Source organism: Pygoscelis adeliae, unplaced genomic scaffold (genome assembly GCF_000699105.1).
Source record: "Pygoscelis adeliae isolate BGI_AS28 unplaced genomic scaffold, ASM69910v1 Scaffold65, whole genome shotgun sequence".
Taxonomy (NCBI): Eukaryota; Metazoa; Chordata; class Aves; order Sphenisciformes; family Spheniscidae; genus Pygoscelis; species Pygoscelis adeliae.
This window is the reverse complement of record NW_008824864.1, coordinates 416,461-444,136: the sequence shown is the minus strand read 5'-3', so window position 1 is coordinate 444,136 and position 27,676 is coordinate 416,461. Positions and strand designations below refer to the sequence as shown.

Sequence of the window (27,676 nt, the reverse complement as noted above, 5' to 3'; positions counted from 1 at the left end):
CGGCACCGGCGGCAGTGTCGCATGGGAAACAGCCGAGGAGGTGCACGGAAAGCACATTTCAAGTGCCTAAAAGGTGACCCGGGAGATAGATAATTTCAGTTGCACAGTAGCGGCTCTGAGGCGGTGTGTGCATAAGGAGAATACAGTGCTCCCACAATGACGACAACGAAGAGCACCGTTATTTTAAGATTTAAAAAAAATCTAGAAGCTATTCCTGATAACCATATTGTATACAGTAGCACTGGTTATACATACATTTGAACACGTGTTGCTTTTTTCTTGTAAAACATGACTTACCCAAAAGTCGAGTGTTAGAAAGTCAAGGTGCTCAATCTGAAAGGATTAGTAGTGCATGTTTTTTTCCACAGGAACAAGAAAATTGTTGATTATTCTCAGTTTGGGGATTTGGAAGATGATGGTGAGTGGTGTGTTCTTGTATGTAACAGAAATGCCAAACACTAATGTCAGCACCCAAAACATCATCAGAGTGTCTTTAATAAATCAGTTCATTGAGAAGGCTGTTAACCATTTTCACTGGAAGTGATCTGGGCACGCTGTTAATGATCCTAATTCAACAAGAATATGATGGCTGCAAGCCAGAGTGTAGCAACAGTACGTCAGGAAACTGCTGAGTACATTGTGTCTTGTTGCAGGAAAATCTTTTTCTCCCCCTGCCTCAGTTTTTGGTGGTAATTGGTTGCGCCATGGCCTCCTGATTATCAGTTCACAGGATTGTAAATCAGAATATAAAGGAGGTGTGAATCATCTGTACATAGATCGAACGTTTCTCCTACAGCTCTGTATCTGATGGGTTTTGGGTAAGGACGTAGCAGTCAAATTTTGATTTCCATTGATAAGAAAAAATAGATTGCAGGCTATTTGTTTTCACGACAGTCCTCCTTTACTTCTAAGCCCTTGTGGGCATTATGAATTTTCTTACAGAATTTGTTTGCTTTCATGTTTGTTTTTTTTTTCCATGCCGTTTGCAGGATACAGGGAACAGTTTGAATTGGTGGTAAGGGGAGGGCAAAAGTAAATAATGTTGAAGGTCTCATGTGAATCATATGGATTAATGCAGATCCTTAGTTTAAATGTGGTGCATGACTTTTCTTAGTTTACAAGTGACCACTTGTAATATTAAAGAAAAGTGTAAATTCTCAGAAACGTTAGTGATCTTATCTGAGGTTTTCCGTCATTTAGAGAATACTGAAGATTATTTTTTTTTTCCTTATTTGGCACTGTGATCTGCAATGTCTTCAACTGGAAGAAAAACAGTTTTCATGCCTTCTAGTTTTCTTTGAAAATTGGGGAAATGCATTGTATTTGGTGAGAGGCAATATGAAAATGGTAGAAAAGGGGAGCAGCCTGCATTTTTTAAGAACGGAGTCATTAAGGGGAACAATTCCCAAAACACCAAGAACTCAAAACTGTTCAATGACAGCGATGACTATTATAATTGATTGCTCTTCAGCATATCAAAAGGTGAACTTCTAGTTATTGAAAATCTGGTAACACATTGGACATTGAAGCGTTTTTGCCTTATTGGTAATAAAAATTGAAATCATTACCTCTTGAATAAAAGCATATGCAGAAGAGATGTTGTTAAATGTTCATTTAAAATACATTTAAGAATAGCATAGTTATAGCTGTTGTGTTCTTTAAAAACAATTCATTTCACAAAGGTTATCTTTGGTATATTTTCAGTATGTGATGAAATTAAGTTGAATGACTTCTTTTGGCCATATGTAGGAAAACTCATTAAGGCTTGTTGCTGTTTCCCAAACAGATGAAGACTTTTCATGTATAGCTGCACCTTCAAGCAAAAAATCCAGAACACAGCTCAAGGAACCAAAGAAGGAGAAAAAAGAGAAGCAAAAAAAGCCACACAAAGAATTGACTCCGTCACAAAAGCAGACACCTAGTAAAAGGCAAGAAATGTTGAAATGTGGTCAGCTCTGTGTAAGGCTGGATTTCAATAACAGTATTTGTTTTTTCTTTTTTTTCCCCTGGCATTTTTAGCAGCTGAGAACAAACAACTAACATATTAGTGTGATAAAGATTTTCAGCTTTATTGGCATGGTTGCAAATCAGGGATAATGTGATTATGTGTAGAGTCAGGAAAACCTGCCTGAGTTCGGTAGTGAGCTGTGTCTATTTTGTTACAGCTCTAAAAAACTCCAGCAAGTGTGGCCTGCATAGGCACAGAAACAGGTTTACATGCCTGATCTTGTCTTGACATCTCTACAGTACAAAATAACTGTAACAATTCTGAGTTAATGAGGACTCCTAAAGCTGAGAAATACAAAGACGAATTTGACTCCTTAAAAAAGAACATACTGAAAGCTTGATAGAAAATACCAAGTCGATGTCAATGAAAAAAGAAACGTGATTATTTTGGTGGTCAAGTTGTATATGAATATTACATTTCAGTGTGGTATTTCAAGCAAATGTAATCACCTTTTTCTGTGATAATACCAGTTATTAGTTCATGTATATATACACCCACACACAATGTTTTGCAGTCATAATACTCTTAAGTGGAGTGTACTTTAAATATTAATGTGTACTTTGTCTAAATCTTTTCAGGAAGTAATATTTACAATATGATCTGCTATAAGTATGTATTGAAATATTAATCTCTTTACAAGTATTTGAATTTTAAAAAGTTCAGTGAGTCAGAAGTAGATCTATAACACTCATGTCATTGTTTTATTATTTAGCGTATTTGGGTTTTTTTTTCCAGGATATCCTTGGATGACAAACTTTATCAAAGAGATTTGGAAGTCGCCTTAGCCTTATCTGTCAAAGAAAAACCTGCAAATATCCTTGAGGTGCAAAATTCAGAAGAACAAGGTTATTTTACAGTTCAATGCAACACTCTTTATTTACATGTAGTGAATTCGAACATGACTTAATTTATTTTACAGTGAAATAGGTTGAAAGTCATGTTTTATTTCAAGATGTCATGATAAGGAAATGAGAATTTCTAGGTAGTGCCTGTCTTCTTATGTTCTTGTGTTTTTTCTATGAGAAAAATTACTCTTCTATAAGATCTTCCAAACATATAGTTTGATTAGAGACAGATAAAAATGTTAGCTGTTTTCATTTCTTAATATCTTGACTTTTTATAATGTGATTTTTGTATACTAATATTTTATATATTATTGTTTGTTTGTTTGTTTTCTGGATCCCAAAACAGGTAAGAATATTGAATCAGAAAATGTACACAGGAGACCCCTTTTTTCCAACTGCAGTGTAGACAGTGAACTTTTAGGTAAGTTGTTCTCATACTCTATCTTTTCAGAAATAGGATTTCAAGATACATTTAAGTAGCTTCTCTCTTCTTTGCTTCCATTGGTTTCTGTTTTTCACTTACATGGAGAAAAGAGTCTTTATCTTAAATAAACATTGAAGGATGAAGGATGCATTAATTTTTTCATTAAAAGTTCGGTCCAGTCTTAAAATGGGAAAACCTGTGAACTGCTGAATGAGGTTGTTACAGATCACTAAAAGTTAGTTGGAAAAAGCAACAGACGTGATGTCTTTAGATGCTGAGTTTACTTCTTCAAGAAGCTACACTTACCCTCAACTCCTTAAAGGGTCCATAATGCCTAAGCATCAAATAAATGTGACCAAAACATTTGCTGTGCCATTGGAAACTTTTTCATTTTTCCAGTTTTATTTTTGGTCTTCTGTCCTTTTGTTAATTTGATTACAGATAAATGTTGATAACTTTCACAACCAGAAAGTACAGTTTGGTCAGTTAAAAGTGTAGAATGAGAATCACATGAAACCAAGCGCCGATTATATGCTTCTGTATAGTATACTTTAGAATCACAAAAATGAATTCTGGGGACTCAAATACCTGCTTCTTTTTGAGAAGGAGAACAGATTTACCGTGAATTTGAATTAATTAGACCACCTTCCGTTTTCTAGGTCTCAATCAGGTTATGGATGATGACGTACCTAGGGGTGACTGTAGGCAAAGGACAGCAGCATCTAAAGTTCCAGCACATCAGAAGAAGTTGCTGACCGTTAACAGTGATGAGGGAGAGCATGCTACTGACTCTGAGCCAGAGCCTGTACCCAGTACGTTCTTCTCTAGAAAAAACCTCCTTAGATGTGCTTTGAATGTGATACCTTACAGTTAGTTTATATTGTCGGTGAAATGCGTGCTGCTTCTGCTGTATATTCCCTCCCCCTCCCTTACTGAAGCATTATCTTTTAATACTAGTGGCATCTCAGTTGCACTTTGACACTAAATCTAAACATTGGAGCTTATTCATACACATTCCCCAAACTGGCAAAAATGATACTTCTCTGCATTTGCTGCAGTGTTTCGGAACAAATTTATTTTACGCTCTTTGTCCAGGAAAGTTTCGTCTCTTTAAAGAGCCTCTGTTCTTTTTTCCAGTTGTTGCCTGCGGTTCGCATCAAAACAGCAGCTCTGGAGTAGTCAGGTGTTAGTGCTTGCAGTATTGGTTTTGTTTAAGCTTATTTAAAAAAATAAGTAGCCTCCCTTCTTTCCTTCCTCCAGTCCTGAACTCTTAGAAAACCATGCTGCACCCGATCGGAGGTCAGCCTAGCCTCACGCTCTGCCTCTGATAGCAGCCTAGTATGGATGCCTGCAGAGTATGATGGACGTCTCTCTCTCATTCCCCAATGGTTAACGTGTCTGTATCCATTCTTTTATTCCTTACCGCAAGGTTTATTGGAAAATATTTCTAGAATTGTCAGTGAAATAGAATATCAGGGGAATAATCCAGATATTCCTCTTGATAGAGAACTATTTTTAAGATGGGCTAATGTTTGAGTTTTTTTAATAATAAATCTATAAAATCTTTCTTACAGCTGAAATGGGACATAATGTTTTCCCACTTTAGTCATGACTAAGACTATGTAAAAATCAGAAGCCCTGCCAAATAATTTTAACTTTTTCATCTTGCACATGTGGAATATTGGTAATTCTGCTGCTAAAATCATTGTTGTATGCAGTTTATACCAGGGCGTTCTATTATTAAAGTACAGAGCAAGAATTCTGTAAATACAGAATGTTTTATGGAGGCTATTTCTTTCTCAGTTCAGCATATAAATATGTGCGAATTTATTTTACTATATCCTAAAGATATCCTGATTCTTTATATCCAAAATGTGATTAGAAGGCCGCGGAGTAGTAAACTGTATTTCCTGTAAAGAGATGACATGCCTTTTCCTTGCTGTAGGTGAGGAGTCAGAAGAAGATTCAGATTATAGTGAAGGTGATGATGAAGACTTTGCTATGGGAAAGAAGAAAGCCAAAGGAAATAAAAAGAAAACCAAACAAAAGATGCCAGCTGTAAGAGAGCAGAAAACTCCCAAATCCAAGATTAATACTACAGGTAAGTTTGTACTATGAATTTGAAATAGACTTCTTTATAATAAAAGTCCCTTTTATTTTCACTGAAGGAATAGATAAATTCGGCTGACAGACTGACTGCAGGGTTATGATGAAAATGACTATATGCAGAGTAAAGGAAGAGTAGAAAAAAATCCTGAAAGAAAAAACGCTTTATAGTAAACTAACACTCCTTACAATAAAAGCAGACAAAAGTGAATAGCCAAAGTTCATTTCTTTTTATATAACGATATCTAGCTTTTAAGAAAAGGTTAAATAACAATGAGTGATCTGAGGATTTTTTTTTTTTAAATTATAATCTCAGAGCCTCCTCTTGCAGTTGCATTTATGAATTTTTAATTCAAGGATAGCTAAACAATGCTAGTTCTACTAACCGCTTGGCAAAAAACATTAAATATGCATGCCTTTCAGTGTTAATCGTTCACTGTGTTGCTAACACAGTTTACTTTAAATAGCTTAAGAAAATTCTTATCATGGTGTTAATCTTGTGTCTGACTCGGTAATGTGTTTTAATTTCAGGCCTGAGTTTACAACATGTAATTTAGTAATTTAGTTTAAAATTAGTTTTAGTTATGACAAGGGAAGGTTTGCTTTGTGTAGCTGACAGAAGACTCTTCCCTCTTAGAAATTTGGTATCTGTCAGGTCTTCAACAAGAAATTGTTACACTGCTTGTTTTCAGACCGGGATTGAAATTCCAGATTATAACAGACTGACTGTATAAATATGTACTGTTAGAGATGTGACAATCTAATAATATCCTCTTTATTTCACTCAATGTGGAGAGTCGTGCTGTACCATGATTATCATCTTATGCAGTGTGATGATTCCTCTGCTAAAGAGTATCTTTCTAAGGTCGCTTTTATTTTCCAACTAAGTACCACCTGTAGTTTCTCCTTCACGGATAACAGAACAAAAATCTGAGCCGACACAAAAGATGATGTCCAGTTCTTCAGAACCAGTTGGGAGGCCTTCACATACATCAAGTCCTGTAACAGACAAGAAGCCTAAATGGATACCACCAGGTACCTGTAAGATTGTAACTATAAACAGATACGTTAGTTGACTTAAGTTTTTAGCAATCTCTCCTAAAAGCAAACAAACAAATAAACAGTATTTCAGAAAAATTACTACCCTGTTATAATGAAAGGTATTCTTTTGACCTTAGATTGGAGAAAAAAAAACCCAGAAAAAAGAAAGAAAAGCTATCTCTGTGCTTCTTTTCCTCTTACAGCATTAATCTTAACTCCTTTATGTGGGGAGGATAATAAAATATTTTCCAGAGTGTGGATCAAATCTTAATCAAGAGATTGTCTTGTGGCCATTTCTCTCTTATTAAGAGCTTTCTTTATCTCTGGTACGTGCTGCGTTATTATCTATTCCAAACAAATAATATTAGAAAAATGTTGGAGTGTTTTAACTGCTCTAGTGAAGCAAGTGCTTAGAAGCTTTATTTTCTTAAGGTGTTTGAGCATGCTGCTGCTGACTCCTGCCTCTTTCTTTGATTTTCCTTCATATTTACTCTTCTTTTCTGTACGTGTTTCCTTCTATTTGGCTCCTTCCTCTCAAGCCTTCTTTTCCCACTTGGAATTGTGTTCAGTTGCGTGAGCACCTGAAAATGCATGGTAAACAGGGAACAGTTTTTGTGTGCTTGTCCAGTGTTGCTCCAGTGTGCTGCTGGTTAATTAAAACCGTGCACCATACCTGCTGCACTGGCTCCCAAACAAATTGATTCCCGGTGAGTATGCTGATTTTCATGTGCTTTTGTGGTATGTTGTTCAGTCCTTTTTGCAATATCTTTCGAATACTTTTTTTGTTCTGCTATGAAAAGACAACAGTCATACGATTTATTGGTTTTTTCCCTCTAAACTTCTTACACCTTCTTTTTGTTTTAAAATTATTTTCAGCTGCATCAGGAAGCAGTAATAACTCTATAAAATATGTTTCGGTTAAGTCACCTACTCAGTGTCTTAGACTCGGCCTCTCCAGACTAGCAAGAGTCAGACCACTGCATCCCAGTGCTACCAGCAGTTAAGTGGTCAGTGACAAGGTGTCACATGAAGGAAGAGACTTTGGAAAGTGTTTTGCTTATAAATAGAGGGTAGGCAGCAAAAGCTTCATGGCATCATCCATTTGGAGGACTGTTGTTTGTGTACATGCCTAATACTATAATGAGTTTTTATTCTGCAAAATGCTAGGCATCCTTAAGTGCTACTGAATAATAATATTATTTAATCAAGGTGACACCTGGGTCACCAGCTCTTTGATGTATTATACTCAGAGATGTGGGTTTCTGATAATTTTAATTCTCTGATATCTAAACTCTTGGCATTAAAATAGTCTAGACAGCACTGTGTCAGTTATAGCATTTGATATCTCGAATGGATTCTTATCACAAGTGAAGGTCACAGTTTAAAAAAATATTTCTTGGAAGAGTGAAGTTATGACTTTCCACCCCTTCTTGGAAAGTTTGTTAACACTCTCTCAAAATCTGTTAATGTTTGCATATCTTATATGTGGATTTTAATGAATTTTTATGTATTGTAAATGTTTTTTAGAATGTTGTAATTTTTAAAAAATGAAAATAAAATATATAGTCTAATTAATCATATTAATTGACTTTATTCATTTTGAAAATCACTTCTAAATTTTGGCTACAGTCCGGCAAACATTTTTGCATGTGCATACTCCTGTTGGAAGTCAACAGCATTAGCCAGGCTCAGACGGCAAGGATTTTGCTTTGAGCTCCTTGGTCTTCGTTGAAGACCGCGGTACCATGCATAGTTAGGGGATTTTGTAGTGTTGAAGTGGTAGTTACTGGGTAATGAGACGGAGCTTTCAAACTTATTAGTCCACAAAGAAAATTATTTCCTATCGAAGCACGTTGACTGTGTCAGATGAGACAGCAGATGCATTTCTCCTTGTGTCATTTACGGGATCTGGTCATGACTGAGTGAATTGCATTAACAAAGGAATATATAGCCCTATTCAGAGTAATTACACAGACAAAAGCATGGTGCTGCCTCAAGTAAAACTATGGTATGACAAATTACTTTTTAACTGTATAGTACTTACATTATTAAAACAAGATACTAATAAATGCATATTTATTTAAAAACAATATGCACATTGCCTTATGGAAGGAATGAGAAGAAATCTGTGGATGAAGATCTGTTTCTCAGAAATGGGCATTGTGACGTATAATCTCGCTTCATCCACTTTTTGGATGCCTGACTCCTGGCATGGAATCACATAGCCCTGAGTGAAGTATGGTCCAGTGAGCTGGGCTGAGTGAGTTTAGGAGGGGAGGCACGTGCCTGCTCTCTCTAGTGTGTGTCTGACTCGTTCGTGAGTTGTCTTAGCTTGCTAAAACAGCACATCAAAAGAACAGAAGTTTGCAGCAGGTTGCCACTGATGAGCTTGAAACCGCTTCCAAACAAGGGCGAAGCAGGAGTACCCACAGGAGGAAAGGTAGGCATCCAAGAATAATGCTTGTGACAACTAGTATGTAATATGTATGTTGTGTTATTCCTCTCCTTGATTCCCTTTCTTTGAGCTGACTTAGGTAGCCCCTTTCTGAGGTGTACGGTGGGTAAGCGGCTGCAGCGAAGCGGGAAGCACAGAGAGCCTTGGGGCCCCAGGGTGGTTCGTTGCAGCATCCCGATGGATTGCCCCCCGTTCATGCTTCAGTCCTGTCCTTTCCACTGGGAGTGGTCACGCAAAAGAACAGCTATGTGGTCCCTCGCTGCATCGCAGTCACCAGGTCTCCTCCTATTGAAATTAAACTGTCGTGAATTGTTTTGCTTTTAGGGTTTTTTTTCAGGGCTAAATACGGACTTCATGTAATTGCACGTTTTCTTGCTACAGGGAAATTTATGTAACAGTGCAAAGTATTTTCTCAACATGATGCTTCAGGAAGATGTACAGCTGTTAGATTTAGTAACCCACTTTTTCCCCCACTCTCCTTTCATCCTATTTTTTCTTTCTCCACAAAACATACATTTGAGATTTGTGTTCCTCTGGTTTCAATCTTGGCATCTTTCAAAAATTACATAGTTTGCAATCTGTCACGTGTCCTTGAGCCCCTCCTTAAGTTTGTATGGGTTTCCAGTTCATGAGGATTTTCCAGTATTTCTCTACTTTTTTTTTTTCCTGAGTGAAAATTCCACATAGGCAATCAAAAAAAAAGTCTTTGAAAGGGAAGTAGTAAATGTTCTTGATTGTATGTTTCGAAGCTACTCTGTACCTGGTCTGAAGAAAACAGGTCTTGCTGGTAGGTGGAGATCATTTTTGTAAAAGACGACATATTTTGTGTCCTAGGTTATTAAAGGACCTGGTCAAAAGCAGCCAAATTGATTTAGGGGCTGTAAATGTTACAGTAATTATTTTTTATGTTAGTAACAGAGAGGCTGTCTGTGTTATTCCAGCTGCTTTCAACCTTGGAAAATTAATTTTTTGCTGAAAATAACACTTACAGTTCCCTCATTGCTCTAAATTTTAAACAACGCTACATAGAATTGTCCGTGCATCATTTCTCCGGTAGTTGCACAATGGTATGACATGAAATGCATTTTGATTTCAATTTGTAAAGCAATCGGACAGTGTGTTGGTTTGCATGTCAGAGTTTACAGTTTTCACATACTTGCTGTTTTAGAGCTGTATCTGTATTAATAAAAAAGTAAGAACAAGATTGTTAAAGAAGAGATCGCTATTTGTAGATGTAAACTTTGCTGCCAACGCCCTCAAAGTCACGACTGTGAGTAGATACCCTGTCTGATCTAGAGATCACCTCTTGCTTCAGAACAGCAGACGGTTCTTCCAGCGTTGATTGCGACTCCGGATATTCCTAGAGATGGAACCAGCTGCACGGTTGTTGAAAGCTGCCTTTGCACGGCTGTGTGAGCGGTTCGTTTGCTATGCCCACGGGGGCACAGGTTAGTCATACAGAACAGGGCTGCATCACAAAAACACTCCGCAGAATTCCACCCGCCTGAAGACACCGTGCTCCAAGACTGATACACAGGCTTGGTCTGAAACAAGCTTAAAAAAAACCCCTTGAAAATGGCTAAAATTTAGGGACTTAGCAGCATGAAATTGCTTCAAATATTCATAAAGCAGATTTGCGTACCTCCAGACATTCAGTGTCATCAGTGCATCTCTCACTTCCTGTTTTCTTTAGGGGTACTGATAATGCCACAATAAGAGAGGAGGAAATCGCCAGACAAACAAGACCAGCAGAAACCTACAAATCAGAAGTTGAAGTGAAGTACTGTGGATTGGTGGGATAAGTCTGTGTGTCTGGGGACGCCTGCGGCACCTCTTCACTCTCTGTGCCACAGAGTCTCTGTTTTAGACAATGGTGATTGACTGGGCATTTCACGGAAGACGTGTCTCTGCGCTAAGATCCGTGAATGACAGCTTGGCAATTAACATTGATGCTTTGCCACAGCAACTCTTAAGAACTGCTGGTTTAACAGTACCTTTTAATGCATTAAGGTTTAGACTTTAGATTTGGTATTCCTAATAAGAAATGCAGAGCATTATTTAAAGGAGAACGTTCAAATAGGATATAAAGCGAGAGCAGGGCTCGGCCTTCCTGATTTGGTTGGACACAGGGCTTCAGAAGATGCTGAACAGACCTGCAGCAGATGTGTATTTGGAACCTCCAGCATCAGAATGAACAGAGTAGAACAGAACTGAACAGAATATTTCAGTTGGAAGGGACCTACAATGATCATCTGGTCCAAACTGCCTGACCACTTCAGGGCTGACCAAAAGCTAAAGCATGTTGTTAAGGGCATTGTCCAAATCCCTCTTAAACACTGACAGGGATGGGGCATCGACCACCTCTCTAGGAAGCCTGTCCCAGTGTTTGACCACCCTCTTGGTAAAGAAATGTTTCCTAATGTCAAGTCTGAACCTCCCCTGATGCAGCTTTGAGCCATTCCCCCATGTCCTGACACTGGATCCCAGGGAGAAGAGATCAGCACCTCCCTCTCCCCTTCCCCTCCTCAGGAAGCTGTAGAGAGCAGTGACGTCGCCCCTCAGCCTCCTTCTCTCCGAACTAGACAAGCCCAGAGTCCTTGGCTGCTCCTCACAGGACGTGCCTTCCAGCCCTTTCACCAGCTTTGTTGCCCTCCTCTGGATGCATTCAAGGACCTTCACATCCTTCTTAAATTGTGGGGCCCAGAACTGCACACAGTACTCAAGGTGAGGCCACATCAACGCTGAATACAATGCAACTGTTGACCCTGCTGTCACCCAGCACGCCCAGCTCCCTTCCTGCAGGGCTGATCTGCAGCCACTCCTCTCGCGATTTATACTTGTGCCCGGCGTTACTCCAGCACAGGTACAGAATCTGGCATTTGTTCTTGTTAAGTTTCATGCCACTGATGCTTGCCCAATGCTCCAATCTATCTAGATCCCTCTGCAAGGCCTCTTGTCACATTCAAGAGAATGAAAACCAAGCTCTTGGATCCAGCTTCCTCATTTATGTTCACTGACTCTTACCCACGCTCAAGAGCTCCATTGCATAGTCTGCACTTGTAGTCCGTAGAAAAGTCACATTTATTTTCTGTGGGAGTTTTGTTCACTAATGAGATTTGAAAGTGTGCTAAGGAAATCAGCGCTGTATTTATGAAGCCTGGATTTTGCACTGATTTTGAATCCCTCTGTGGTGGGCAGAGAACAGCTGAGATAACGTGGTCACAGATGATTTTTTCTATGGTGTTGAAATATCGCAGTGGGGTAAAGGAGTTAGAGATTTTGATTTGGAAGAATACGTACTCTTCCGCAAAATAGGGTTTTATTAGTGTTATGAATATGATTTTTCTTCATCCTGGTTTTATAGTCTCCGTACAAAGGTAAATAATTTCATGACATAAACAACAAATATTAGGAAAAATATAAATTAAAAGTCATTGTATACAGTTGTAATTGAAGGTGTTGGGGATGATAGATAAATAATTGGTTGTAGTGATTGATGAGTTGTAAATTAGTGCAATAGATTATATAATGTGCGAGTAATCTTTGTGATAAAAGCTGGTGTTTAGTGTTTGAGGTGCTTGTTATAAAATACTTACCTACTTACTCATAAGTTCTTGAAAATAATTTTTTAGGCTTTGTTTCTGTGCTCAGACTCAGGCCTGCACTGAATTCCAACAAAAGATGTCTAAGAACTTGTGAGAGAAACTACCTGTAAAATTTCCTTTCCTGGGAATTAGACGGAGTAAGTGAGGAAGAGATTCTGAGCAGTTCATATCCCCAGCGTGGAGGCAGGATGCATTGATCCTGTCCTGACGGAGGCTTGTCTAAATCTTCTCTGAGAGGGGTGGAGAGTCCCCAGCTTCCTCAGGTGATCTGTTCCAGAACTTGAGTCTAGCAGAGCACACTGTTAGAAGGCTTTTCAGTAGTGGTAATGGGAGGAGATCTTTGAATTTTTCATGTAGCCTGTAGGCTTGTTACACTCTTCCACATCTCCAGGTATAAGCTGATCTCTTCAGACTTGTTAGAGCTGGAGTCTAATCAAAGTCTAATGCTGACGTGTCACGTTGTTTGAATCTCTCTATGCAGTGTAATTCTTCCTCTTCCTCAAAATGTTGTTAACAAACTCATGGATATTGTCTTAGTACAGTTTTATCAGTTTGAGTTTTTCCTCGTGTTTCTGGTAACACGTCTGGGAAGCAGCATGTGAAAAAATCAAAATTTTGCAGCTGAGAAATTAATGCAGCTTAACTGACCAGCAATTCTTAGTGAGCAATCGCTTCCATTCTTTAGCATTATCTTGTAGAAAATGGTATGTGCAGATGATATGTGTCATATCTCTATGAAATATGAAAAAACATTAGCTACCACTAAATATGTAGTCAAATACACACGCTGCTACCATTGTCCTTAATCCGTGCCTTTGCAAAGCATTCCATTAATGACTGCACTGATTTTTTGCTTGCAGATTGGTTGTCTATTTGCTCTTGGTATATTATCAGTCATGTTACCATCATAAGACAAAAATCACTATTTCAACTTTCATGATTTCTGAAAAAAAAAAATTTACTTTCGATGCAGAAGCTCTCAGCTTGTGAATAATTTATTATATGATTCAAAATGTCTGAAACCCAGCCCTCATTTTCCTGGTCTGTATTGGTTATTCTCAGATATTCTGTTAGTGTGAAATTCTGTATCTTTGGTGTAGCTAAATAATAATAAAGGTATAACTTAATGCTTACTCAGAGCCATGGGATTTAATAAGGGAAACAAACCTTTTCCCATTATTTTTGTGATAGGAACAAGAATGCCCAAATGCCATTTCCTGAGATCGATTGCGTCAGGAATTCCATGCAACTCTGTGGGCTGGTCTTCCCTAAACTGCTCTTTAATTTTTGACAGAGGGATTGGGTGTAATTTACAAGATGCACTATCTCTAGGCAGGTAGTGTCATCTGTCTTTCATGTTTGATCATTTCTGTTGTCTCAACTTTCTTTTACCCAACAGAGTAATAACGTGTCGGTGCAAACCACAAAGATGAAAAATCAATGTTAACCACTTCCTCTGATCCTCTGTGCAGAAACCAGCTCTTTGCATTTTAAAACAGTTTGTCCTGCTACTTCAAAGAACTATTGGTCTGTCTCCACTCATGTGTGGCATCGTTCTCTTGAGAGGAAGCCAAAAAACTGTGAAAAAACCCAGATCTTATTTGCATTAAGACTGTTTCTGCTGTGCTGAATCTTTCAGTTCTCTCACACCCAATATTCACGATGCTTGTGGACATTTTAAACAAAGACTTTGAGCATGCGTTGTTCCCATACATTTGGGATATTGAAAATCTGAAATGTCATTTTCTTATATTTTGGGTTTTTTCCCCACTGTTTGTTTTTTTATTTTAATTGCTTTTGAATATAACTCTAATCTCTAAAAAGGTAAAGATTAGTTTTCCCTAGCCTTGACTGAATAGGAGCACGAAAGGACTTAAAGCTTGACTAATTGGCATTGTGTGTAAAAGACAGAATCTACATGTTCCTTAGTGTATTTAAGCTTCTCTCTATTTAATGCTCAGGCATCTCAATTCCTCTCACCAAATTCTTTTTCCTAATTACAGTCCTTGGGGCCAAGGCAATCATATTTATGGTGTCATTAAAAAATATAAGACTCTGACAAAGAAAGAAATCATCTGACATATGAGACAATACAACTGATCAAACATGAAAGACAGATGATATTTATCTGCTTGGAGATAGACCATCTTGTAAAGTAGAGCCAAAGATGACAGATTATCTTTCTGTTTCCCTCCTTGAACAGATGAGAGATCCTACTTGGGTATTTCATGTTTTTTTTACTTCCAGTAAATCTGCGTAAATCTTGCTTCCATTCTCTTAACTTTGCAGGATTCATTAAACTGAAGGATTCTAAAGAAAAAAAATCAGGTAGTTGTTGTAGAAATGAACCCCATCTGCTTGTGAACCCCATCTCAGCAGAAACGTTAGAAGATAGATGCACATTTAGAATGCAAACAGAAGCTTGTAACTCTGTAGGAAATCAACATTGGAGGGCAGTACATTAAGTTATTATTCCAGTACAGTAGAGCTATATAGTTAATGTTTGTATTTGCAAAGTGTACGCATATCAAAGAGTTGGATGACGTATGCGAGCACCAGAGAATGTAAATAGAAATAATGCACTACAATGAAATTAGGAAAAAAAGATAAGAACAGACAATGAGACTATTAGGTGGTAGTTGCCAGTGTAGTTAGCTGTTCCTCAGGTCTGCTGTAGATTTTTTGACTGTATGTGGTATTTTGGCAGAAGGCAAAATAAGAATGAAGACATTCAGACATCTGTACTGTACGTGCATCAGCAGTGACTGGTATTTCTCAGTTATCAACAGCCCAGCATTTGATTATCCAGTGACAGTGAGTCTTAGAATTCTAAGTGAGATTCGACTCTAATTCCTATAGGAAAAAAAATACACACTGATTTGAGGATAAACTTTTGAGGATAAATCTTTAGTGTATTTGATGTCTATGATTCTTTGAACACAAGTGTTTTATCAAAAAATGCAATTATCACTTAATAAATAAAATATTACATTACATTACAGTACTAGTGCCCTAACGTATCTTGCAGCTTTAAACACCTAGTACGTTTTGCCAAACAGGAAAAAAAAACCCAGAAGGTATTCTAACTATCTATTTTCCAACTATCTCTTTTGAATCTAAACTATCTAGTATAGAAAAACAAATGGAAATTTAATAAGCATTAATCATCTTAGCTTTTGTCAAAGTATATCAACCACACAGTTTTACTCTAATACATAGTTTTATATACTATTATTATGTATTATATATATAATACATAATACTCTAATTCGTAGATGAAGTGAGTAATAATGTTAGTAGGTATTTCCTGCATTATTTCATTCAGTTATAAGCTTTAATGTATAGTTCTTTTCCAGATGTTTGCTATAATTTTTCTCAAGCATTTTGACCTACCCCTACCTGGGTAAAAATCATATTAATGTAGTTTGTGAGTGCGGTCCAGCTGATTCAGTTTCTCTGTCACCATTTCATAGGAAAAAGTTACCTACAAGTCAGAAAACGTAACAATAGCTGGATTTGTCATCTTCCCCAGCAGAGCTAAGTCAGGACAACCAAAGGTAAGAGAACCGCATAGGCCTCAGAAGTTGGAGGCACAGATATAACTTACCAATAATTCAGAATGCCGTAGTGCTTCCCTGTATTGAAATTAGGTAGCAATTGGCAGCTATTGTCCAGGGCCAGATGGTGTGTAATCACTCAAATCCTCCTTAATTCTCTGTGCTCCTTTCACAAAGGCCAGCTGCAATTATGCACTTGTACTCGAAGCAGCGCAGGGAAATCTGTCTTCCTGTGCCTTAAGACAAACCTCCCTCTAAGGAGTCTGAGAGGACCAAGGCCCCTACGGTGGCAGGGTAGACCATGTCTTAGCTGGGCTTGCTCTTTTCCCCTTACACATTTGATTGCTCTCTCAAGAAGACTCTTCTTTCCTGATTTTGCCTGGGTAGGATGTTCAGAAGAGCATAGCAGGTGGCTCCCACCCTCCTTCACAGCCTGGCACCCTGTGTTCTTCAGTGCATTGCACCTCCAGCCTCCTCTATGACACGGCAAACATATTCTTGATGACCTTCTACTGTTGTTGCCCAAAGATTGTCCAAAGTTTTCAAAGACGTGTTGATCTGTCTCCTTGACGACTGAAGGAGGCCCAGAGGTCTATTGACTGGGGGAACTGCTAACTGTGGGTTCCCTGTGTGAAAACAAAAAGTGGTAGTAATAATACAAGGTTCTCAAATAATCCTCTTTTCTCCTCCAAAATTGATATTTTTTTCTAACTCAGGGTTGCACGAATAATAGAAAAATAAAGCCGTTGCTCTACACAATCATTTCTATATTTTAACCTATGCTAGTAAGCGAGCCATGCTGTGCCACATGTGTTACACATCTTGGATTACTATAAAGGGGATTGGAAGGATTGTATTTTGCTGGAGGACCATGAGCAGAGTGATGATCCATATGCAACATGGGGCAAGTAGTCTATTTTTTTCTTCTAAATGTTAATGAAAGTGAGGGAATCAGTCATTGAGAGACTTGCGGAGGTAGCAATAGAATAAGAATGAGAGAAAAATTCAAAATGACTTTTTTTTGTATTAAGTGTTTGTTCAAATCAAATTGACATAAGGGACAACTTCTATACATCAGTAGTTTCACAAATGTCTTAAAACACTCAGACTGCAGAATAGATGCCTTGCTCTTACTTGAACTCAAGTAATCACAGTACTCCCGATGTTGTCAATTCACTCTCAATAATAAGTCATTAAATGTGGAATTCATGGCTGATTTCATGATATTGTGATCTCTTTTGGGTGCTATATGTGATTTTCACTTTTGCTGGATTAGTCAAGTCCTGATTAATTATTCAAATTCTGATGATGTTGATTCTCAGCAATAAAAATAATCTCTACTTGAGTGTTGAAAATTATTCTTTTAATTATCATTAGCATTTTGGCATAGATTTTGGTCTGTTATTTTGATGCTACCAGGGAAAATCAGTAATCCAATGAACTGACTGCTGGAAATATTAATGCTTGTGCGGACCTTCCTATTGAATAGCTAAGCTTTATGGAATATAAAAGGAAGAAAACATAAGAAACTAGAAGCTAAACAAGTTCCTGCTATATATAACGTGCTGTACAGTCATTTAAAAATTAAGTAAGAATGAAGATTGTTAACGCTGCCTCAGCTAATGTATGCTGGGTTTCCCAGCTCTACAGAGCAGGGACACAACCTTTTAATTTCTTCCAAATGTAATCACAAGAGGGATAGCATTTCAGTGTTTAATAAAAATCCATTTTAAAATAATAAAGTGGTCAAAGTTTTTAAGTTGACACAGAATTCATGGCTAAGAATTATTCACAAGCTATAAAACAGTATCTCTCTCTCTCTTTTCCTCCTGACATCTATCCTTCTCACCTGGTATGGCTGCCTTTGAGTTAGGAGTTGAGAATATTAATTATTCTACTTCTAGAAGTCCCAGAAAAAGAGGCCACAGCTTGCTGAGATATTTCTGTGCTCCCAGTTTAAATGTCAGGCAGTAATGGCAGTGTCAAAGCACAACAGAGATGCTACCAACAGGGTACTTCCATCAGCATGGCAAGGCAGCAGAAGCTGACAACCGCTGCTAAAAAGAGGCACTGGAATACCTCCCTGACCCTGATCGCTTGTCCTTAACCACAGGGAACGTTTCTGCCACCGCATGGTGAATTGGAAGAGGACTGATGCAGGTTAACACTAAGCTGAGTTTGCTTTGCTGGTTTAATTTTAACCTGAGTTATTTTTTGATCCAATTTATTGTAGGACTTCATGAACATTTGTGCTGGCATGAAGAAGGGGACAGCTGAGGATTAAGAATGAATAGCAAAGGGAGAAGCAGACTTCTCCCCCCCTCCCCAGCCCCCTTTTAGCAACAGTGCTGGTTTAAAATGCTCATGAAACTATGGTGCTCTTCTCTGCCCTGCTGTAGTCTGTCTCGGTATGCGTGAAGAGACACCTTGGACATCTCCTTGTTGGTCTCAATTGTTCTCAGTCTGGACCTATCCAGACTGCTGTTAGTAATTCTAAATATTAGTTTAGTGTATGAAAGCGTAATGTTTTTTGAAATGTGTGTTAATTAAACCCATGGTGGGGGAGAGCAGACAGCAGCAATGTTGGATATATGCAGTTTCTTCTGTATTTGGCATTTTATCTGTGATAACACGTCCCAGTAGGAACAGATGTGGTATGTGAGGGATATCTGCCAATTACCTACATTTTACCCTCTCAGAATATGACACTGAATTTCAACCGACTTAATTCAGGAAATTCACTCTTAACGATAGCAACATGATTTAAGTCACCAGCTCCAGAACTTTGAAGTTTGCTTCAAAGCCAACTGAAATTGTGATCAGTCTTGGTTTCAGGAGGCTTTTGGTCAGGTCTTTTCAGGATAATCCCCGGCAATAATGAAGACTGTCAAATTTTTATTTTTTTTTTTTTTTTTATAATTTCCTGGTGACCTTGGAAAAGCCTAGCACAATTCACTGAATGGAGCAATTCTGAGCTGACCTATGGTGGATACCCTGGGAAGAACTTAAAGCGAGGCATCATTGTGTTCTCGCTGCTTGGCATGTAGAGACTTATTTTTACCTGTAATCTTTTGCATTTGGTTGCTTTTTTTTAACAAGGTAGATAATTTCTCCTGGCATGGGGGGGTATCTCTGTTTAAGAGGGAGCCAAGATAATGAGGGAGTTGCCTTTTAGGGTGGCTGAGCCACATTCTCTTCAATGTAGAAGAATTTGGCTGAGCATTAAATATGTCTGTTTAATTAGGTTATGGAAGAGTACACAAGGGCTTTTGACACTGAAGGCTGCCTTAGTCTCAAATGTAGCGAGACAATAGAATTATAGTAACTTAAGGGGCAGAGTTTCTCACTTCTTGCACTGGTGTCCAAATAGTGTTGTTAAAATGCCTTTAAGGACCATTACTTGAAGACTCAAAGCCATTTTGCTTTCCCCATTTTCCATTTATAGTGACAATTCATGCTTGGTTATGCTTGGTCATAAGATTCCAAACTTTAAAAATGAACAATTTTGGTAATCATCTTTCTTTTCCCAGTCCCCTATTTCAGTCCAGTAAGCTGGAGGGCTCCAAAGGAAATGCTTATATTCTGAAATCTTTTAAGCTGTTTTTGGAATATAGTAAAATACTAGAACCTCATCTGTAGAAATTCTACTAAAATTCATCACATTCACTGCCTCCAGTGCACAGTTTACTTGATTATGGGTTACTCTGGCTTTAACAAATCTTGGAATATTGCTTGTTAAAAGTTATAACTTTTTCAGGAAATTGAAGATAAGATGGAAATCATAATGATAGTTTTATATAATCTGTAACCATTAGAGTTTTAAAATTCTACTTGTCCTTGACCACCTCAGCATTTGTTGAATTTAGTCATATCTTACATCAAAGGCATTAATTTTCTGCAGGACACGATGTATGCTAAAGCTCTGTGTCTGCGTATATGAAGACCTAGCAGGTTCATCATAATAATTTTAATAATATCTGGTTCTTTTGTGGTGGTTTTAGGTAGAACTCAAATCCCCTGTAAAAGATGTTCTCTTTGGCTGTGTTCATACGGCTGCGCAGAAGTAACGACGAAGCCACCGCCAGCCTGCAAGCTTTGGAGGAGCAGGCCAGCTGGTATGCTTGAGAGAAAGATCCTTAAGTGAACACTTCTGAGCTCATTTTCCTGCCACATGGATGGGTCTTAGCGCTCTTGTGCCTTGCCTGGCTGCCCCCACCCATTCCATCTGCCCTTCTGACAGATCCCTGCAGCCAGCGCCGGGCAGACACGACGGCCCAAAGCCTTTTCTAGGAAGGTTGAACTGTGTCCATAAAGCTGGCTGAATTTAGGCTACCTGCAAAGGAACTGTAAATGCGAAGTGGAGAGCTGCCAAAGTTCCTGGGAACATTTAAATCAGCAAGATACAGATATAGCACTGAATAGTTTTGAAACCATCATTTAAAAAAAAATCATGGTTTGTATGGGATATTTCCACCTCTAATTTATGCAGTTGTATATAGAAAGTCTGATTCTCCTCATTCATCACCTTTGTGCACTGTATCTTCATTAGTCCTGGTGAGGTTGTAATAAACGATAAGTGATAATAGAGTGTATATTCTCTGCTGAACTGCATACGCTTTGGAGCATGAGTGAGCTCGTCTCCGCTGAGATCAGCTCCCACTGCCCCTTTTTTCATTTGCTTTGATTCATCTTTCTTGCCAAAGAAATGTGGAGGCAGATTTTTCCGGCTGCTCCTGAAAGAGTGGGGAAGTATGTTATTGAAGTGATGTGGAGCATTCTGTCCTCCACACATCACAGCCAGCCTGTTCCTAAGCAGGAGCTGTGCCTGACTCCCAAATTTTGATCCGCATCATTCCTGAGACATGTTACTCAGCACATACTGCAGTAGCTCCTCTGTACACTCTTGATGGTTTCCGTGCATGTCCCTGTAAGGAAAAAAGGATTTATGAGCAAATTTTGGTTCTGTTAACATGTGATATGATTTACTACTCTTCTGATGATATTATTTTACAGTCTGTAGTTGAACACGCAGGGAGTGTCTTTGACACAGGGTAAGAAAATGAGTGTTACTGTCCAAAGTGTGAGGCAAGGCTGTGGTAACACCAGTAAAAAGACAGGTCAGCACAACCTTTGTGTGTATGGTAAGCAGTGATATCACAATATTACAGTCACAGAACTGTTTAGGTTGGAAGGCACCTCTTGAGATCATGTACTTCAACCCCAATTATTCTTTGTACAATAATAGGTAATGGTTAAGGAAATAGTTCTCCTTTGAAATCTCCCTAATATTCTGTGTTGAAGAGAGCATTATTAAAATATTTTTCCCAAATAATAGGAAAGTTCCTTTATTAAATACATATTTCTCCTGAAATGCCACTGGGGCATGATTTCTAACACATTCCTCCTCTCCAAAGAGAAATCTTTTATTTAAATTAACAGTAGCAATGCACAGGTACCAGGTATGGACTTTCTGGCACATCTATCTTTAATACAGTGATATTAATGTATTAAAATTCAGCATGTGTACTGAGATTGTGTCAGCACCTGGATCTAACAAAGCCTGTAAGCACTCACCTTTGAAGTACATACAACCACCTGCATACTTCAAATTAACTACGTGCTGAGATATCTTACTGGGTCTGTGCCTCAGACTGCTAATTAACTCATGCCTCCCCCACAGAGGTGTTGCCTTTACCACACGTTATTCAAGTCATAGTTGACCGCTCAGTTTAATAACAGCACATGAAATGTGGACTGCAGCCTGAATCCCAGGGGTTTCCCGTGGTGTCCAGGTACTGAGAAATATCTCTCTAGGCCAGTGGTTGCCGGCTGATAAGGCACATCAACATCAGAGGTGAATCAAGGAGGTCCGCCAGGCTTGCTCACTTGGCCCCTTTGCCACACAGCGCTGCCGGGAGCTGTTAACACCCCGAGGAGGCTGCGGCGGGGATGGTAGTGCTGCTAGTATGGGAGGCAGCTCAGACCCTTCTCGTGTCTTGCGACCCTTCCTCCTCATACTGCAGCACTTCGGTACCTCTGGCTGCAGCCGTAGCGCTGTGCCTCTACGTAGGCTCAGTGCCGCTGCAGGTCTGGGGAAGGAGGTGGACATGGACTCCTAAATGAGGCACTGGATGAGAGCGGAAGTGACAGCAGTGAACCGCTGCACTCAGCATGCACCTGCATTTCTGATATGCCTAAAAGTGCCTACAGCATTTCTGAAAATTGGGTTTTGGCCACTGGAACCTTTGTAGCTAATTGTAGATACCTTGCAATAGCTAAAAGTAGATACCAGCAGTAGACAGTCCAGCCTCCCTAAATAAGGTCCCTGGGCTTCACGTACAGCCCTTGCAGGAAGGCAGAACCATTCAAAATACCCAGAGGGAATCACCCAGAGCTAGTAAAAAGCAAAATGCAGGCAGAGGGATATGCCTGGAAGTTGCATCCTGCCTTTACATACTTCCACCTAATCATTAGATCTGTTTTTATTCCTAATCAAAAATATATGGATAGGACTGTCTGTTTTTTAGTTGGAGCCATGTAATTGCAATTGTGATGACTAAGTGAAGGAAGGTTTGGAGAGAGAGGTGATTTCTTTCATCAGCCTAATTCAAAATGTTGGAAAGACACAGACTTAATTCTTTTTTTGTTGTTGTTCCTGTTGTTTTTTTCTTCTTTTTAATCTGGGTTCTGTTTTCTGGTAATAATTGACAGTTCATCTGCAGGGCCAAAGTTTGTCCCTGTACTTATCCACCCATTCAGATTATATTTGCCATGTACTTTTTCTATTAAATGGTTCACTGGCAGCCATGATGCAGTTTCCCAGAAAAACTGTGGCCATCTATTTTGTTGACTGGTACTTGATTTCTCTCCGTTTAGGAGTCATAAAAAGTTATGAAGTTTCATGTTTTCAGGTGATTGCATATACAGCTACCTTTTTTTTTTTATTCAGTTATCTGCTTTACTTACATTTTGCATTCAGAATCGAACTGTCCAGTTTTGGAAATGTTTTCTCTTTTTCTTAAATTGTCTCTTCTTCCAAGATTCTTCCCAGGTTACCTACTATCAACCTCTGCTATTCAGCTGCAAAAGCCTGTGATTGCCTCTTGGTGTGTAACACTTCACTGTTTTGCAGTGATCTTATCCTCTTCCTCCTCTTCTACCTTCCCGTTGGCTATGACCACTGGTGTCAGCTTTACGTAAGACCACATTTTGTGAGTTAGTTCCTGCCTAGCACTGTTAAGTATCATTAACAGCACAAAGTTGTCCTGACACCTGACTGATAACTCTAGTCAAACAAATCATAGAATCATGGAATCATTAAGGTTGGAAGAGACCTCTAAGGTCATCGAGTCCAACCGTCAACCCAACACCACCATGCCCACTAAACCATGTCCCTAAGCGCCTCATCTACACGTCTTTTAAATACTTCCAGGGATGGTGACTCAACCACTTCCCTGGGCAGCCTGTTCCAATGTTTAACCACTCTTTCAGTAAAGAAATTTTTCCTCACGTCCAATCTAAACCTCCCCTGGTGCAACTTGAGGCCATAACCAGAGGCATACATTAACCAAAAGAGATTCATCAAATAAAAACTCCTCAAGGAAGCCCAAACTTGGGCAGCAAAAAAATGTAATTCATTACATGAATCTATATTGATTAGAATACATTAATTTGCTTTGTAATTTTCGTATTTAGGCTTGTTGTGCATAGCAAAGAGTTTTGCTCCATACAGGTAGCTGCAAGAATCAGAGGTGTAGTGAAGCAGAGTGCAAGCGTAGAGGAGGGTGTTGAACTGTTATATGTACTGTTTCAATAAACCAATTATTTTTTTTACTTGAGCACTCTGTACGAAAAAATGAAGTGATTGTCATGACAATTAGAAGAGACGTGGCCTATGATTAGCAACAGGTCTCTAGAAACTTCTAGGAAAATACAACAGTAAATTAATTGCAAGACCGACATGAAAATATTAGTGTAATGTAAATGGGAAAAGTACGGGAAGACACATAATGTCAGTGGCATTCTTGCTTGATTAGACCTGGGGTCTGTTCAGCAGAGAGGCAGGAGATACCCGCTGTAAGGTGGGCAAACATTTAACCACTGAAGCAGATGCTGCAATGGCAGAGAGCACTGTGAGTTTTAACTTCCAGGAAGGTGGTTCAGCTGTCAAGGGTCTGGGATGTGCCTGGTTGGGAGCTCCACGCTGGGAAACGGGGAGATCTGCAATGTGTCCTGCTTGGACTCCCACTTGTGGTACATACCCATTCAGTTTTCCCCAAGTACAGATCAAATTATGTCCTTGCAGGAGGTACAAGTTAAATTTACACACAGGCTCAGCACCTCTTAGTATCTGTTATTTTCCAAATGTCAATAATATTTGCTCTAGCAGTATACCGATGTCAAGTCACTGCCATGCACTGGCACTTGTTGAGCTCTAAAAGGAGCTGGTGCAGATTCATACAGCTGTCTCTCCTCTCCTCCCAAATCAATTTAACTTTTTCAAGTATCTGAAAACAGAGCCAATGTGCCCCCTCCCGACACCTCCAAATTAATTTGGTGGGTATCGTAACCTACACTAAAATGATCAGCGTTATTTGGCATCTTTTGATTGTCAGGTTCATAAGTGTTGTGTTTGTGAAAACTAGGGGAGTCATGACAGGTTTCTCAATGCTTGAATGAAAGCTCACGTTTCCCTTGCTGACTTGCTCAGTTCATAGTGACTGTGGGTCAGGATCTGGGGAATGATCCACTAGACTTCACAAAAAACTTACTTGATTTCATACAGTTTCTCCATTTTCCGTCACTTTCCTTGTCTTCTTTCAAGCTCTAACACTTCACTGATGTGAATTGGAGCAGGATATGAAGGCAAAGCCAGAATTTGTTCATTATGGACTTTACAGCGCAAGTCCTTCCATTTATTATTTTTATTGCTGTATCTCATGCCGTGTGGAACAAACTCTTTGCTGATTCTCTGAAATCTTTCTCAAGCTTTGAGATTCTATTTGTCTTGTAAGAAAAGTTATGGTCTTCAGATTTTATTGTTTATTTCTTTGGGTTTTTTTTAAATTAAAACAGTTTTGGGTTTTGACTTCTTGGCATTTATGTTTTGTCATACAATTGCCTTTTTTCTCATCCTTCTCTTTCCTTCCCTCCCATTTTTTTTTCAAACTTCCAAAGGAAAAAAAATTGAATAAGGAGAGAATATAATTTCAATATCTCTGTGGTCCTGAATCTTTTTTTGCATGAAAACATTCTGAAATAAGGATCAAATAATATTAGTGTTTGTAAAGTTATTTTTTAATGTTAAAAATATAAGAAATTTAACTGGTATTAATTTCAGTCTTTTCCAAAAAACAGATTTGGAGATTTCTTTTTTCTTTTTTATTCCAAACCCACTATGGCTTTATTGTCATAAGGCTTGTGTTGCTCTTCTGCTTTTTAAAAATCTTTCTTTCACTTTGACAAAGATTTTGTCTGCATTTTTCTGCTCTTTATGAAACATGAACTGCTTTACCATTCTCAGAAGAAAAGTAAAGAAAATAATGAATTGAGACTAAGTGTTAGCTATTCCCCCACGGAGCCTGTCAGGAGTACAAAAATAGATTACAGCGTGCTGAATAAAAGATCACTGAAGTCTGTTCCCTTAATATTCCAAGCTTAAGCTGCTCCTTCTGCAAGCATTTGTTTTGCTGATGGAATATCTAAAAGGCTGTCAGGGCGCGTAGAGGATTAAAATTTAAGCAGAGACAGGACTACCTAGAAACAGTCATTGCAAGACTGCAAGTAGTTTTGAGGGCTAAGAGGAAGCTGTGAGTGAAATGCTTGGGGGCGCTCTTTGGATTCTCACCAAAACTCTGAATTACCTTTGAATTACCTGCTTTAGACAGTTTATGCTTACGGCAGGAGAGCTGAAGCTATGGCTGTGTCTTTGAAAAAGAAAAAAAAAAAAGAAGAAAAAAAGGAAAGCAAATGATGCACCTTGTGTGCCTCAAGGGACGGTTTTGCAATTATACTGAGCCTAATTGACGAACATGTTGTGCTTGCTCTAAGTCCTCAAAGATTTCATAACACGTCAGCAAACATGCTACTATTCACAGTTCAGTTTGATATTATTTGGTTTGTGTCAGTGCTGTGGAACTGTGGTAAAACAACATGCAATTTGATTCCAGCCGGCGCACCCATAAAAATCGTCAATCAGCCCGTGCTATTATTCATAGAGGGGCACCTGTGTGGCCGGGTTGGATTAGATGAACAGTAGTGTCAGGTTTAAATTACAAGGAGAACAATTTAATGGAGACAGATTTAAAACATGGAGCTTTGTCACTATGGGGAAAGAAAGAAGCAACAAGAGCTGCTGTGATTTCAGCTTCTTCAATAACTCTTGTTTACGAATGAGAAGAAATAGAAGAATCCAGCCTAAGGTAATAGTGGTTGGCATTTGTTTTTATTGTTTGATGTACAAATGTTTGTACTAGGTTATGACATACCTGTTGTGAGGAATGGAAAATAACTATTAGAAAACAGAAAGAAGACAGTTTGATCAGTTGTACCATCTACCAGCAATCCCATATGATATTTTTATTGGATTAATCATTATTTAAATTTGATTGGAGAAGGGGACTTATAGATTCATAGAATATCTCGATTTGGAAGGTACCCATAAAGATCATCGAGTCCAACTCCCTGCTCCTTGCAGGACTACCTAAAACTAAATCATATGACTAATAAGATGACAATTTTTAATGAAAATATTATTAATGCTGCAAAGTTAAGAACAGTTTACATTTTTAAGTTACAGGAGTATCTCATAGGTTACCGCATAAATGGTAAGCTAATGACGAATTTGTAGAACCCCAGAGTACCTAGGGTTCTGCAAAAGATTTCAGATTGACCTTTTGGTTTACATGAGAGGCTTTGTGGTTTGTTAAAAATATATGTATATTGTAGACAGCCAGTCTATTTTTTATTTTAGAGAAAAATAGATATATTTTCTCTATAGAAATCCCAGTGAGTTGTATTAATCTGAAATAAAAAGTTCTGCCTTTTTAAAAATGCGTGTTTCTAAGTTTAAACCTAACATTTGATCATTTTGTTTAAACTGACCTTCTACAGGAAAATCAGCGTGAGGGGTCGTTCATTGATGTGCTACTAATTTTATACTAGTATAACCCCTCTGAAGTAATGAAATTGTGAAATGATGCCCCTGGTTTTCCTCCCCAGGTGGCACTATTTAGGAAGTCATCTGAACGTATAGGTGAATGTCTGATGTGAGTAGTATTTGGGAAGGCATTTAGTAAGTGCAGTTATGAACTATACAAGGACTGAGAGGCCTTGATTCTTCTGGACTAGTCTCTCCAGCTTCCACTTCCATTCATCACAGGGGTGACAGAGATGTTTCCCAAGTTTGACCTGCAGATTGGCAGAAACAGCTGGAGCTCTTTCTTGAAAGGAAGATCTTGCAAGGCTTTCAGGGCTTGATAGGAAAGTTAAAAATTCTTTTCCATCATGATAATCATAGAATCACAGAATAGTTTGGGTTGGAAAGGACCTCTAAAGGTCATCTAGTCCAACCCCCCTGCCGTGGGCAGGGACATCTTCAACTAGATCAGGTTGCTCAGAGCCCTGTCCAACCTGA

At 38.6% G+C, this 27,676-nt stretch overlaps 1 protein-coding gene across 1 annotated transcript; it reads left to right on the top strand.

The window, feature by feature from the left end:
- Positions 1-21: 21 nt before the first annotated feature.
- Positions 22-7,974, top strand: RAD51AP1 (RAD51 associated protein 1). Its single transcript, XM_009324359.1, has 9 exons — positions 22-62; positions 369-418; positions 1,787-1,928; positions 2,744-2,853; positions 3,200-3,274; positions 3,937-4,089; positions 5,223-5,378; positions 6,272-6,418; positions 7,301-7,974. Exons 1-9 carry the CDS (start codon positions 22-24, stop codon positions 7,426-7,428), a joined length of 1,002 nt encoding a protein of 333 aa, XP_009322634.1. The 3' UTR covers positions 7,429-7,974.
- Positions 7,975-27,676: the final 19,702 nt, after the last annotated feature.